Raw genomic sequence first — 13,587 nt, 5'->3', positions numbered from 1 at the left:
TACACCATGAACCTCACATTTTTCTTTTTTTTTTCTTGTTTTTTGGTCTTCCCAGTGCTCTTCCAGCCCCAACAAACCCAATTCATTAACTCTAAGCCTTGCCTTTCATTTCAGTGATTTTCTGAATGGGCGTGTCTGAACGGTACTCTTTTGAAATTCGGCTCCATTCTATGTCACAGGGGGCTAATTTCCTATTGGACCCCCTCGAGAAGGGGGCGGTACTTTTTGGGAGGCTATATTCTATTGAGACTATTATATTATATGAGGTGGAACCATGAGGTAAAGTGGTGCTAAAACTGGAACGATACAGAGAAGATTACGATTGACTCTACATGGTTCTCATCGCGGTTCTCTAATATTCTCGGTATCGTTCAAATTTTAGCCCAAAGACGGCTCCCCGTTGCCAACAACGGGCATTTTGGTATTGCATCTGAAACGGCTTGGAATTAGAGACAGACAGAACATGACATTTCGATATCCAAGTGGTTGTTTAGGCTAAAACCTGTATAAAACCGTATTATGGACCAATATTTATATAAAATATTTATTTTGTAAAGCATGGTGTGGCCCCTTTAAGAATAACACTTATTCACACGACACTATGGCATATTAGGAGTCTGACTAGTACTCATGGCTTTCACTTGTTTTATTTGCAAGGACCCCCTTAAATCTGAGAGTGTACAAATGGAACAAGACAGGTTAGACCTGTTATGGTCATTCAGGGGCCAGGCTAGCTCATTGTGTTTCTGGTAATATTACGGTCCACTCATTTTTTATGTCCGTGGTAAAAATGTGACCTCTGATGAGTACATTTAGCATATTCCGTTTTCATATTCTGCCAGTCGGTGTAGCAAATGAAGAAAATATAAATGAAAACCAACAATGTAAATTTAAATGGGATACATATTTTGTGAGTAAAATGTGACAATAATTACAAATAAAGGACAAATAAAAATGAAAATGAGTCGGAAGTTCTCAGAACAGTGTTGGGGTCTGATAATGCAGAATGTATATTTGCAGTTGAGAGGCACCTCTTTTATAAAGCAGAAAAAGAAAGGAGACTTGACTTCGGTCCATTATATCTCCCCTTTATTAATAGCAATTTGTATTGTGTTACAGCTTGTAAGCATCGGGCATTTGAAGCATGAGCTACACAGCCAAACGTGTGGGTAGCGCCGACCAAAATTTTGCCAAAATGGCTTGCAATACTGTTCTGCTGGCATTTACTCTCGTTTTGGGCTTCCCTGACACTGATTAGTTATTACTGTGGGAGAGTGCAATCATTCAATGTACCAAGCAACAAAGGTGAACACCAAAAGAACAGTATTGCAGGCCTGCCAGGCCATTTTGAAGATTTTTGGAGGGGCGCTACACAATACCATTTGGCATAATTAAAGGGGAGATATAATGGACCGAATGTTGGCATATTTTGGGTTGGCGCTACCCACACGTTTGGCTGTGGTGCTCATTCCACGAATGTCCGATGCTTACAAACTGTACCTCCTTGTAAAGGTGACGAATCAACAATACAAATGATACAAATTGGTATTATTAAATGGGAGATAAAATGGGACGGAGTCAAGTTTCCTTTCTTTTTGTGCTGAGTTTATAATTGTTATTGAGGTGAATGAAGCGTTTTGCTTGCTGCTTTTATGTTGCATTGCATTTTAGTATACTAGTGATTAGGACGCATTTTGCACACTGCAAAACGCATCCTTTCTCACAGGCCTTTAACCTTCTTCCCCTCCCTCCAGTTGAATGCCATGGCGAACCGGGCTGCAGGGAAAGGCTACGAAAACGAGGACAACTACTCCAACATCCGCTTCCAGTTTGTGGGAATCGAGAACATCCACGTTATGAGAGCCAGTCTGCAGAAGTTACTGGAAGGTGGGAGGCTAGTGCACACACTCTGATCACACTGCTCACTAGCTCCGGCTAGCTTCCATTGAACTAGCAGACACACCCCTAGACTGGTTTAACTCATAACTCTCCGGCCGTACTCAGTTCATTCAGCTAAAATCATTCACATCCCTCCCCCCTCTCCTCCGGTGTTCCCCAGGGCTCTGACCTTGGCCCCATTTTATTCATTATCTACCTCCTCAGCACTCGATATCCACATTCCCCCCGGTCTCTCAGGTCTGCCTCCTCCATCCAGCTGACCCCCCCTGACAAACCCTCAGCCCGTGTCTCCACCATGGGGTTACAAGCTTTCAGCCGCTCTGCCCCTCACCTCTGGAACTCCCTACCCCCTGACATCAGAAATTGTGACTCACTCCCCACGTTTAAAACCCACCTCAAAACTCACCTGTTTGGGCAGGCATATGCCTGACCTCATTGTTACTCTGCTGCAAACTGTTCTGCTTTTATTGTGATTTTGTGATTTGTGTTTTTGTATCAATTGCTGTTTTTAAATTGTTGTACGGCGACCTTGAGTGCCCTGAAAGGCGCCTTATAAATAAAATGTATTATTATTAGTATTATGAAACGCACACAAACACAAAGATTATTACACGGCCAATGACCATAATCACAGGGCGTCCTTACATCACAGCTAGAGTGACATAAGAGCTAGAGTGACATAAGAGCAAAATGGCCGGTGTGTGTGAATGTGGACAAGAGGTTTGTACATGAATTGCCCTCTTGCAAATGTCAGTCATTTGCTCAGGTGTCTCAATATCTTTTCTACGCCCCCCCCCCCCCCCCCCCCCCCCCTCCTCCCTCTCTCTCTCTCAGTGGTGGGCGTTCGCTCTCTCTCTATGAGTGACTATCTGATGGGTCTGGAGAGCAGTGGTTGGCTCAGACATATCAAGGCAGTCGTGGACGCAGCCATTTTCCTCACCAAGGTGCGAGTCCACGGCTCCCTGCTCCTCTTCACCCCTCCACCAGCATAAGCACACACTTCCAATGAATCCCTACACTCTTCACTTATTATTCTGAATAAGATCTGCTGCATCTGAGTTTATACGCCATTAGTTGCTATTTAGTATGAAGACCTGCAGCTCGTGTCCGTCTGTCTGTCACACCTCATGCTCCATATATGGCCACTTGCAAATTGACGTCTGACATCATGAACCACATGAGACTGACACAATTTCCCAGATGATGCCCTGTTAGGGTAACCACACCATATATGGAGATCCCTGATGTCATCAACATTAAGCCCGTATACTCCTTGGCTGGCAAATCACCGCCCCTGATTTCTCACATGCCCCTCTTCTAGCGCCACCATGAGGTTGATTTTAATGCCACTTACAGGCCAATTTGTGTATACATTCGACGGGGGACTGCCCATAAGTCCGACATCTCATTAGTCCTACATCTTCATTAGTCCGAATTTAGTTAGGGTTAGGTTTTAGGGTTAGGTTTAGACATAGTTTTACTGAGGTTAGGGTTTGGGTTAGGTTTAGGCATAGTTTTACTGAGGTTAGGTTTAGGCATAGTATTTTTCACCAGGTTAACATCACCAGATTCTGACTAATGGGATGTAGGAACAATGAGATTTCGGACCAATGCCGTGGCACCCATTCGACCTGACGGTCGCTTATCTCCCGATTAGGGAGTCTTACTGGTTTCAATCTCATGTGGTCTATGATGTCAGACATCTATGATGTCAGACGTCAATCATCTCCATATTTGGGGAAATATGGCCACATTTGTCCAACTTATGCCATATTTTACAATGCCTATTCTTGGTATTTCTATGTTGTTGCGACCGTCAGGTTGCAAGTTACTATGAAAAGCTCCACCGGCTGTCAGTAGCCACGTCACACTTTTGCTCTCCAGCACCGTTGCCCCTATCCATGCTAAAATGTGCACACACACTCCTTGGCTGGCAAACCACAACCTCCGCCCCTGATTTCTCACATGCCCCTGTTCTAGCGCCACCATGAGGTTGCGTGTATACACGCGACCTGACAGTCCCTTATCTCCCGATTAGGGAGTCTTACTGGTTACTTTTACTTAACGCTACACTATGTAACTTTGCTGTTCTACCCTGGAAAATCGTACTCCTTCCACAACTGGTTTTAAGTGATTTAATTTGTCTTTTGACTTGTGTCCTTGTCCCCTTTAGGCTGTGACAGTGGAAGGTGCCAGTGTGCTGGTCCACTGTTCAGACGGATGGGACAGAACGGCCCAAGTCTGCTCTCTGGGGGCCTTGTTGATGGACCCTTACTACCGCACTATCAAGGGTTTAATGGTATCACTCACAGATGCACATGCATGCACGCACAAACATACACACACACACACACACACACTCACACACACACACGCGTGTCGTGTAGCTGGTTAGCGGCTCGAGTGAGGCAGATCGCACTCTGCCCCGCCTCCCCGTTTCTCTCTGTCTCAACACTCGCTGACAGGAGGAGAACCATTTTGCGAATTCATGTCTATTTTCTTCAAAGATAGATAGGAATATACTGGCGAATATTAGAGACATAAAATAATAAAATACACTAGTGTAGAGCCCCGAGGGACTCCGCTCTTGCCTGGTTAATAAACCAGACCGAACACAACAACACCCCCTGGCGGTAGTGGTGTTGTAGTACGGTCTGGCACCGATCCATTGAGATTCTATTTCCTCAAACAGCTTCAAGGGTTGGCCAATCAGGGTTGTATGCTTGGGGCACGTGGTTTCTGTAAGCTTGGGTCACGTGGTTTGGGGCAAACCCCAGAAATGAAAACTCTTCCTGAAATCCCAGACTCTCTTCCCAAAACGAAGTGTGTGATAGAGGCTGGCAACGCCAGGCAAACTCCGCTCAACAACATACTGGGTTTTAGTGTTTTTTTACGGATGGTTTGTGATTAATGTAATTTCTCTTCCAGGTGCTGATAGAGAAAGACTGGATCTCCTTTGGCCACAAGTTTGCAGACAGGTGAGAGACGGAGGCTTCAGTATTACACCTTTATTATTTTATAGTCCTGATTACTGAGAAGCACATTATTATTATGTCGATACAAGTCTTGTATGGGGGGTCTCTGACACAACATATATTCAGATGGGAGTCTGTGGCCAAATACATATTAATATGGGTCCTTGACATGAAAATGTTTTTGAACCACTTTCACTGACACATTTTGATGGGTCACGAGTAAACATCCCTTTATTTTTTGTTTCCTTTTGGTTTGTAATTATAATAATTTCTAAAGATTTGCCCTTTTTATTTTTTTATTTTTAATATAAATTAAAAACGAATTCAAACATTTTTTTCAAAACAATTTCATAATTAAATTAAAAAAAATTGAAATAAAACAAGAACGTTGGTAGTGGTGAAAATACCCCATCTACAAGCTCACAATGTGTTCTGAGCTTGTAGATGGATAGTTTCACTAGCATGGGTCCCTGGGAGACGTCACATCTCTCTTTTGGGTCTCAAACTAGAAGGTTTGGGAATCACTATGTAATGAGGTAATGGGGGTTTCAGTGGTTAACCCATTTAGGCCTAGGATTATTGAATGCTTTAACTATTGAAAAATAGCAGATATACAAGCTCACAGCGCGGCACCGAGTGCCGCACTGCAAGCTTGTAGATCTGCTATTTTTGAAAAAGTCGTGAAAATGTGTGCAAATCTTTGAATTTATGCATTTTTAGAGCGAACGTTTGTTACTCAAATTTTGCTTCTGGGTGGTCCTTGGAACTAAATATTTTGAGATATGAATATTTATTTACAGGGGTCCTTCACATGAAAAGGTTTGAGAACCACTGACATGACATAGTAGTCGCTCAAGAACAGACTAACTGAGCTGTTAACTGTTAAGTGAAAAGGACCTTTTCTTTGACGATGGCTGGCCAGATTGCTGACATAGAAACATAGGTTTTTCAAAAGACCTTAGAAGGACTCAAAAGGCACTTATAGAATCAAGGTCAAAATTCAAATTGTCATGATTTTTCAAAAATAGCAGATCTACAAGCTCACAGCGCGGCACTCGGTGCCGCGCTGTGAGCTTGTATATCTTCTATTTTTCAGTAGTTAAAACATAAAATAATAATTCACCATAATGTGAACCTGTTCTGAATGGGTTTAAACTCCTGATCCTTTGCTCTTCATCAGGTGTGACCAGCTTGATGGGGACCCTAAGGAGGTTTCTCCTGTGTTTACACAGTTCTTGGAGTGTGTCTGGCAGCTCACCGAACAGTTCCCTCAGGTGTGTGTGTGTGCGTGCGTGTGCTGTGCATGTGCCCGTAGAATTAGGGTTAAAAATTACCACATTAATTACATTATAACGGCCGTCAGGTCGCAAGTTACTATGAAAAGCTCCAACGGCTGTCCGTCCGTCCGTCACGTCACGTCACGTCACACTTTGTCCCTACTCTATCTCTGGCACCGTTGGCCCTATCGATGCCAGACTTTACACACACACTCCTTGGATGGCAAATCACAACCTCCAGCCTGATTTCTCATATGGCCCTCTTCATCTGGACTATTTTTGCAAAACACATTTTTGGACACTGCTCCTACAGATTTTGCCCTAAAATCATGCAAAGCGGTACACAGTATCTCTAAAGCCATGTCATCAACATGGATCTGTCCCATTTCCCATATTCCCTCCTGATTGGCTACCATTGCCTTGGCTACCATTGTTTTCTAAAGTTTGTGTATGTGACCTGACTTATCTCCCGATTAGGGAGTCTACTGGTGTGTGCGTGTGCATGCATGTATATTTTGACTTGCACCCTTTTTTCCGTCTGTCCGTCTGTCAGTCTGTCACGTCACGTCACACTTTTGCCCTACTCATATCTCCGCCACCGTTGCCCCTATCCATGCCAAACTTTGCACACACACTCCTTGCCTGCCAATCCACAATCTCCACCCCTCCAGGGACCCCCTGGCACTGCCGCCAAAAAGTTCAAAAATGACCAAATGACCTCCCCAACGAGGCTGCTCAAAGTTTATTCCTGGGGACCACCGACTCCTGGTGCTCCAGAATGGATGCAAAAGTGGTCGCGCCTCCTAGTGGAGGACCCCCGCCACTGCAGCGCACATAAAATGCCGTAACTCGGGCTAGGAACGACCGGGAGAGCCGGGGCTGATACCCACGCGTCCTCCTCGGCGGCGCGGAGACAGACTTGCGTAGAGCGCCACCTAGCGGTGGACCCCCACCACTACATTCCGCTAAAAAGGCTGTAACTCGGCCCCCGAGCGACCGGGAGAGACGGGGCTGGCACCCAGGAGGTCCCCGGGGGTCCCAGACAAAAATATGGGAAAATAGTCAAAAGTTGCCGATCATACATGTGACCTGACGGTCGCTTATCTCCCGATTAGGGAGTCTTACTCGTATTCATTGTATGGTATTTTATATTTTGTGTGCGCGCGTGTGCGCGCGCGTGTGTGTGTGTGTGTGTGTGTTCGCGCGTGTGTGTGTGTGTGTGTGCGCGTGCGTGTGTGCGTGCTCAGGCCTTCGAGTACGGTGAGTGGTTCCTGCTACAGATACATGAACACGTACATTCCTGCCAGTACGGCAACTTCCTGGGCAACAACCAGAGACAGAGAGAAGATCTGCAGTGAGTGTAACGCACACACACACACGCACGCACGCACGAACGCACACACACACACACACACACACACACAGTTCCATTATATAAACCGGGCCAATCCTAGATTAGGGATGGGACAATACGCAATATTATCGTTTATCGAGATAAAAACACTCAAGATTATCGTATTGTGGAGATTTAATTTATTGTGATATGCACTGTCTGGGATCAATTCACCTTTTATTTGCAGAGCTGCATATCCAGTACCACTTAAACCCTCTATATAATTGCTCCATATGAGGACAATATTTCGCGTGACATCGCATCGCGGGCAGTGCGGATGGATGAAGGCTCTGTTCCATTCAGGTCAAACAGAGTCAGGGTGCTGATATCGTGCATGTTGGCTCACTGGAAACACTCTGCTACACCAGTGGGTCTCAAAGTGTGGTCCAGGGACCCTCATGGCTCCAAAAGAAAAGGTGTGTAACTCTGAGAGTGTACAAAGGGAACCAAATGGACCCTTAGGGTAGGGGTGGGTGATATGGAAAAATACAATATCACGATTCTTTTTCATGTTGGTTTTTATGGTTATTTTTCAAGTTACTCAACAGTATAACCACCTACAAGGTAACAAAAACTAAAGGAAAATGGAGTAACAGACCATTCATGTGGGGTCCAGGGACTCTCTGGGTTCCTTTTGGGAGGTCTAAATTTGACCCTTACAAGAATGTAACTCCGACAGTATACAAATGAAACCAAATTTGGTTTCATTTGTATACTGTCAGAGTTAAGGGGAGACCTTGACATTGTAAAGTTTGAGATCTACTGATTTAGACCAAAATGCAGATTTAAATGAATTGAACAGGATTTTTTAAATATTTTTTTTTATTGTATCACGATATATATACGATATCTCTGAAAAGGCATATCGTGGACACATTGTATCGTCTCAACGATATTTATCACCATATCGCCAACCCCTACCTTAGGGGTCCATTTGGTTCCATTTGTACACTCTCAAGAGTTTTGGGGGTCCTTGAAATAAAAGGTTTGAGAACCACCTTGCTACATGAAATGAAACAGAGCCTTCATTAGTATCATTGGCAGCAACTTTTGAAGGAAGTGAGAAGAGTGTCTCTCGTGCATATAGCCTATTCCAGATGCAGTTTGGGAACTGAACTGCAGTAAATCGAAGACATGTCTTCTTGTCTCTGTGTGTGTGCCATGCAGGCTCAGGGAGCGTACCCACTCGTTGTGGGCCTACCTGTTGAGTGAACAACACAACTACATGAACCCTTTCTACAGCCCTGCCTACGCTGAGAGCCATCCTGTCCTGGAGCCCTCCACCCTGCCATACCACTTCAAGTCAGTATACCCTCTCCACCCTGCCATACCACTCAATTTAGGCATTTAGCAGACGCTCTTGATCCAGCGCGACTTACAATAATCAAGGTCAATACAATAAGCAAGGTAATGCATCAATACAATAAGCAAGGCAATACATCAACATCAGTACATCAAATGCATAGAAATATCAATCTAGACAAAGATAACGTAGGTAGACGGAGCACCTAGTCAGTAAAAAAAAAAGCTTTATATAAAAATAAAAATAATAAAAAAGTAAAAAGAATGCTATGTAGCTTTCATGTGTGGTCATTGGGGAGTAGGTGAGCTACAGTAAGTGCTATGGGCCCAGGTGGAGTCCCAACGGTATACTTTAGGTAGCTGCTATTGTCCAAGACACAACTGCCACCCACCCCCTGGTATTATTTATGAACACACATGCATTAAATTAATGCCAATATTAAATACGTACAAATAATTTGTCCATTAATGTAACTTTATGTCAACATTTAACTTTTAGTCTCACACAGTTCAGAGGCAATATGCCTCTATCACAGTATTTGAATAGTTGGGGGGAATGAAAGAGGTGCCATTGTTAAGAAAGACACCTTTCAGCACTGCAGAAAAGTGAATTAAAACAGTGTCCAATAGCAAACTCATGTAACTTTTGTGTTAGCCAGGTAGTCACAGATCCATGTGTGTCTATATGAATAGATGAATGATTTGTAACCTTACAATTGTTAACCACTGGATGAAAGAAGATATCCTCTACAATGGATAACAAGAGCAATGCAGGTCATTAATGGCCATCCCTCCATCTGTCTATTCAACCCAACTCCTCCTCAGGTCTATACCCTCCATAGTGGGGGAGGAATGTGTAGAATGCAGTTGACAACTGCAGGCCAAAAGAAGTCTTTATCTGTCAAGAGGTCATTACTTACTTACTTTACTTACGCCTATTACCCCTTCTGGGGTTTAGGCCGCCAACAAGAGTTCTCCAAGCATCTCGGTCCTGAGCCAACATCTCAAGCTGTCCCCAAGTGTAGCCCATGTTCTTGGCATCTGCCTCCAAGTCTCTGCGCCAGGTGTTTCGTGGCCGACCTCTCTTTCTTTTCCCTTGGGGGTTCCACTTGTGTCTTGTCTTGTGATGTTTGAGGCTGGTTTACGGAGAGTATGGCCCATCCATCTCCAAGAGGTCATTACATAGTGGTATTCATGGGTTGCATTTGTAGTCCTAAACCGGCCATACTGAGGACCAACACAGGTGTTCAATTTGTCTGATTGGCATAGAACCAATGTTCTACGTTAATCAAAACACCTGTGTTGGTCCTCAAAATGGCTGGTGTAGGACTACAAATGCAACCCATGAATAGAACTGGCACAGGTATGCACTATAATTACAATGTTGGTCCGGGGAAAGAGGGTATGGGTGGGTTTACGTTAGTTTTTCTTTCTTTGTTTGTATGTATTTATTTTATTGTTTTTTGAGTTGTGTGTTTATGTTGTTGTACATTTATTTGGTGATTGTTGTTACATATTTATTCATGATATATATCGTCGTTGTCGGGTGGAAACCTCGTATCTCCAAGTTTCAGATTTGTACGTTTCTTTCGCAAAGTAAAGCCCTACTTCATCATACAAGGCCGTCGCACAAAAGTAGTGAAAACAGCAGATCTACAAGCACACAACGCCTCGCACCGCGAGGCGTTGTGTGCTTGTAGATCTGTAGATTGTAGATTTTCACTAGTTTAAATCATTTTTAAAATGGCAAATGCAAAACGAACGGTTTTGGACATACAACGTTTTCACCCGACAACGACGATATGTTTATCCCTTCATAATTGATGCTGGATTCTATGAAAAAAAAAAAAAAAAAGGATTTATCTGTCGACGTGATCAGACCTGTGTGTGTGTTCGTCTGTGTGTGTCTAGGTTCTGGAGAAACATGTACCACCAGTTTGACCGCTCCTTGCACCCACGTCAGTCCGTCCTCAAGACCACGCTGACTCTGAGAGAGAACAGTCGCAAGGCAGAGGACACACTCCATGCACTAGAGAAGGTGTGTTCTCTCTCTCTCTCACACCCACACACTTAAGGTCTTTGCACACTGGGTCCCATTTTCCGCACAGAAACAACTGACAATAAATGTACACATGGTGTACAAGAAATCTTGTGAAATAAAATGTTGTCAACCAGTCATCAAGGACAATGATACACGAAAGATAGATACACACCGGGTCAGAATTTGTCCAGATTCTGACAATATTTTAATTTTTTTCAGGGTGGAAGATCGGACCCTGCGTGCAAAAGCCTTAAAGGACGACTTTACCACTTTTCAACCTATCTTCATATAATTGGTCCTCACTAATGTACACAACAAAATTGCACAATTTCTTTCTACTCAGTCTGTGTCTCTTAGGAGGGATGTGGGCATTCCAGAAACCCGTCTGCCACTGACATCATTGTTTGGCAGATTCTTTTTTTAAACATTTAAAAAAATATATTTAGGTTTCTTTTATCGCAAGAACAATGGCTTCCATTATAACATTGTAAGTTTTCAGGAATAGAAAGCCTACAGTTTCTGTTTGCTTGGATTGACCATCGACAATGTCACTGGCAGACGAGTAGAAAAAAATGATGCTATTTTATCATGAACATTAGTGAGGACCAATTATATGAAGATGGGTTGAAAAGAGGTGAAGTCGTCCTTTAAGTGTGTGATAATTTGAATGTAATGTGCTGCTAAAAAACAGACATCTACGGTAGCAAGACTAGTATCCTCAAATGTATGTCTCCCTCTGTGTGTGTCTCTCTCTCTCTCTCCCCCTCTCTCTCCAGAGACTACACCAGCTTGGCGTGACTCCCGTCGTCACCTCCGACCCCCCGGCCCCGCCCCCTCCGGCCAGGGACCTCCGCCGCTCGCCTCCCCCCAACGCGCCCCTACCCCCGCGCCCGGACTCCCTCATCCTGGGGGCGCCGCTCAGCCGCAAGGAGGCGCAGCGGCAGGAGGAAGAGGAGGCGGAGGAGGCGGACGACGACCAGGGAGTGGAGGAGGAGCTGGGCGAGGAGGCCACCGAGAGCGCCTCCTCGGACTCCTCGGAGCGGACAGTGGAGGGCAGCAGCGCCACGGAGAGCCGGAAGCAAAGCTACGGCGAGCTGGAGGGGACGTACCGCGGCGGCGAGGAGCCCCGCAAGGAGGAGCCAGCCGGAGTGGTCAACTTGGAGTTCGGCGTGGCGCGCATGACCTGCTGAGAGAATGTGCCGGAGCAACAGGCCAAGAAACGAGTGCAAGGGGTTACTGAGAGGTTGAGGGTTCGTGTGTGTGTTAGGGATGGGACAATATGAAAATATTATATCACGATTATTGTGACAAAAGAAATCGCGATTTTACGATATTATCACAATAATCAAAATCCATTATCCTGGGGCGGAACATTTGCCAAAAAATAGCAGATCTACAAGCTCACAAAGCTTGTAGATCGTCTATTTTTTAGAGAGTGATAGCGAGTGAAAAAAAGAATGTATCGAGTACTTATATTATAAGTACCTTTTACCAATTATAGAGGGTTTAAGTGGTACCGGATATGCAGCTCTGCAAATAAAAGGTTAATTGATCCCAGTGCATGATCGCGATAAATGAAATCTCTCAGATTATCGTGAGTGTTTTTTATCGCGATAAACGATAATATCGCGTATCGTCCCATCCCTAGTGTGTGTGTGTACGTGTGTGTGCGTGCGTGAGTCCGATTTAAATGGTGGTGGCCAGTGTTGGTACTCAACCTCAGTACTTCAAAGTAAAGATACTTCTGGTCAAATATTACTATTACTATTGTCAAATTTTGTATTTAGTTAAAGGACTGGAGTACTTGCTGTTAAAAAAACACAAATTACAAAGTATGTTTTCTTTTAATATGAATGCATTGCTGCATTAACGTTTTGTCATTTTCCCCCAAAATGCAAAGGTTTTCCAGAAATGTTCAAAGAATGTCTGTAATGGTGAAAATAGCAGATCTACAAGGTCACAATGCGTCACATCGCAATGTTCTGTGAGCTTGTCGATCTGTTATCTCACTATATCATGGGGTGAATTCATACACAATGTACGTTTTCCCTTCCTAGAAATGTAGGACAGGGACAATAATTGTCCTTGAAATGTAGCGAGTCAAAGTCATAAGTATCGAAAAATACTCGAGTAAAGTACAGATACTTTTTTTTGTTTACTTAATTACAGTACTCAAGTAAATGTACTTTGTTAATGTCCACCACTGGCATGTGGTTACTGAAAGTTTGTGTGTGTGTGTGTGTGTGTGTGTGTGTGTGTGTGTGTGTGTGTGTGTGTGTGTGTGTGTGTGTGTGTGTGTGTGTGTGTGTGTGTGTGTGTGTGTGTGTGTGTGTGTGTGTGTGTGTGTGTGTGAGTGAGAGTGTGTGCGAGTGTGTGCGCGTGTGAGTGCATTGTATGTGTGTGGGAGTATGGTGGTGGCATGCCGTTTCTTTTGCACATGCGTGCATACAGTATGTACATAAGAGCGTATGTGTGTTTTTCGAGGAGAAGCCGTCTCTGTATGTAATTTACATGTTAATTTACGCCATGGTCCCATGTGTGGCCCTGCGGAAAAACAAGGTGTATGTATGGTCTAAATTCTCCATGGAAAGCTGCATTACTATATAGCATTTACATGCACTTAGACAACAGAAACAATGTAATAAAATAAAGCTTGTTTTTTTTATCAATGTTAAAAAAGCACTATAGAAAATTAATGAA

At 44.0% G+C, this 13,587-nt stretch overlaps 1 protein-coding gene across 1 annotated transcript in view; it reads left to right on the top strand.

Annotated features, from left to right (window-relative positions):
• The window catches only part of mtmr6 (myotubularin related protein 6), a 38,798-nt gene extending 25,211 nt beyond the window's left edge, over positions 1 to 13,587 (top strand). The window contains exons 7-15 of the mRNA XM_080752028.1: positions 1,755 to 1,887; positions 2,734 to 2,843; positions 4,073 to 4,198; positions 4,828 to 4,877; positions 6,055 to 6,148; positions 7,399 to 7,505; positions 8,712 to 8,846; positions 10,758 to 10,884; positions 11,664 to 13,587. Coding sequence (XP_080608154.1) covers positions 1,755 to 1,887; positions 2,734 to 2,843; positions 4,073 to 4,198; positions 4,828 to 4,877; positions 6,055 to 6,148; positions 7,399 to 7,505; positions 8,712 to 8,846; positions 10,758 to 10,884; positions 11,664 to 12,077 — 1,296 coding nt within the window. The 3' untranslated portion in view covers positions 12,078 to 13,587. The remainder of the gene's footprint in view (positions 1 to 1,754; positions 1,888 to 2,733; positions 2,844 to 4,072; positions 4,199 to 4,827; positions 4,878 to 6,054; positions 6,149 to 7,398; positions 7,506 to 8,711; positions 8,847 to 10,757; positions 10,885 to 11,663) is intronic.

Source organism: Nannobrachium achirus (genome assembly GCF_963921795.1).
Source record: "Nannobrachium achirus genome assembly, chromosome: 21".
NCBI classification, from domain to species: domain Eukaryota; kingdom Metazoa; phylum Chordata; class Actinopteri; order Myctophiformes; family Myctophidae; genus Nannobrachium; species Nannobrachium achirus.
The sequence above is the reverse complement of the archived record's forward strand: the minus strand, read 5'-3'. Positions and strand labels throughout refer to the sequence as shown.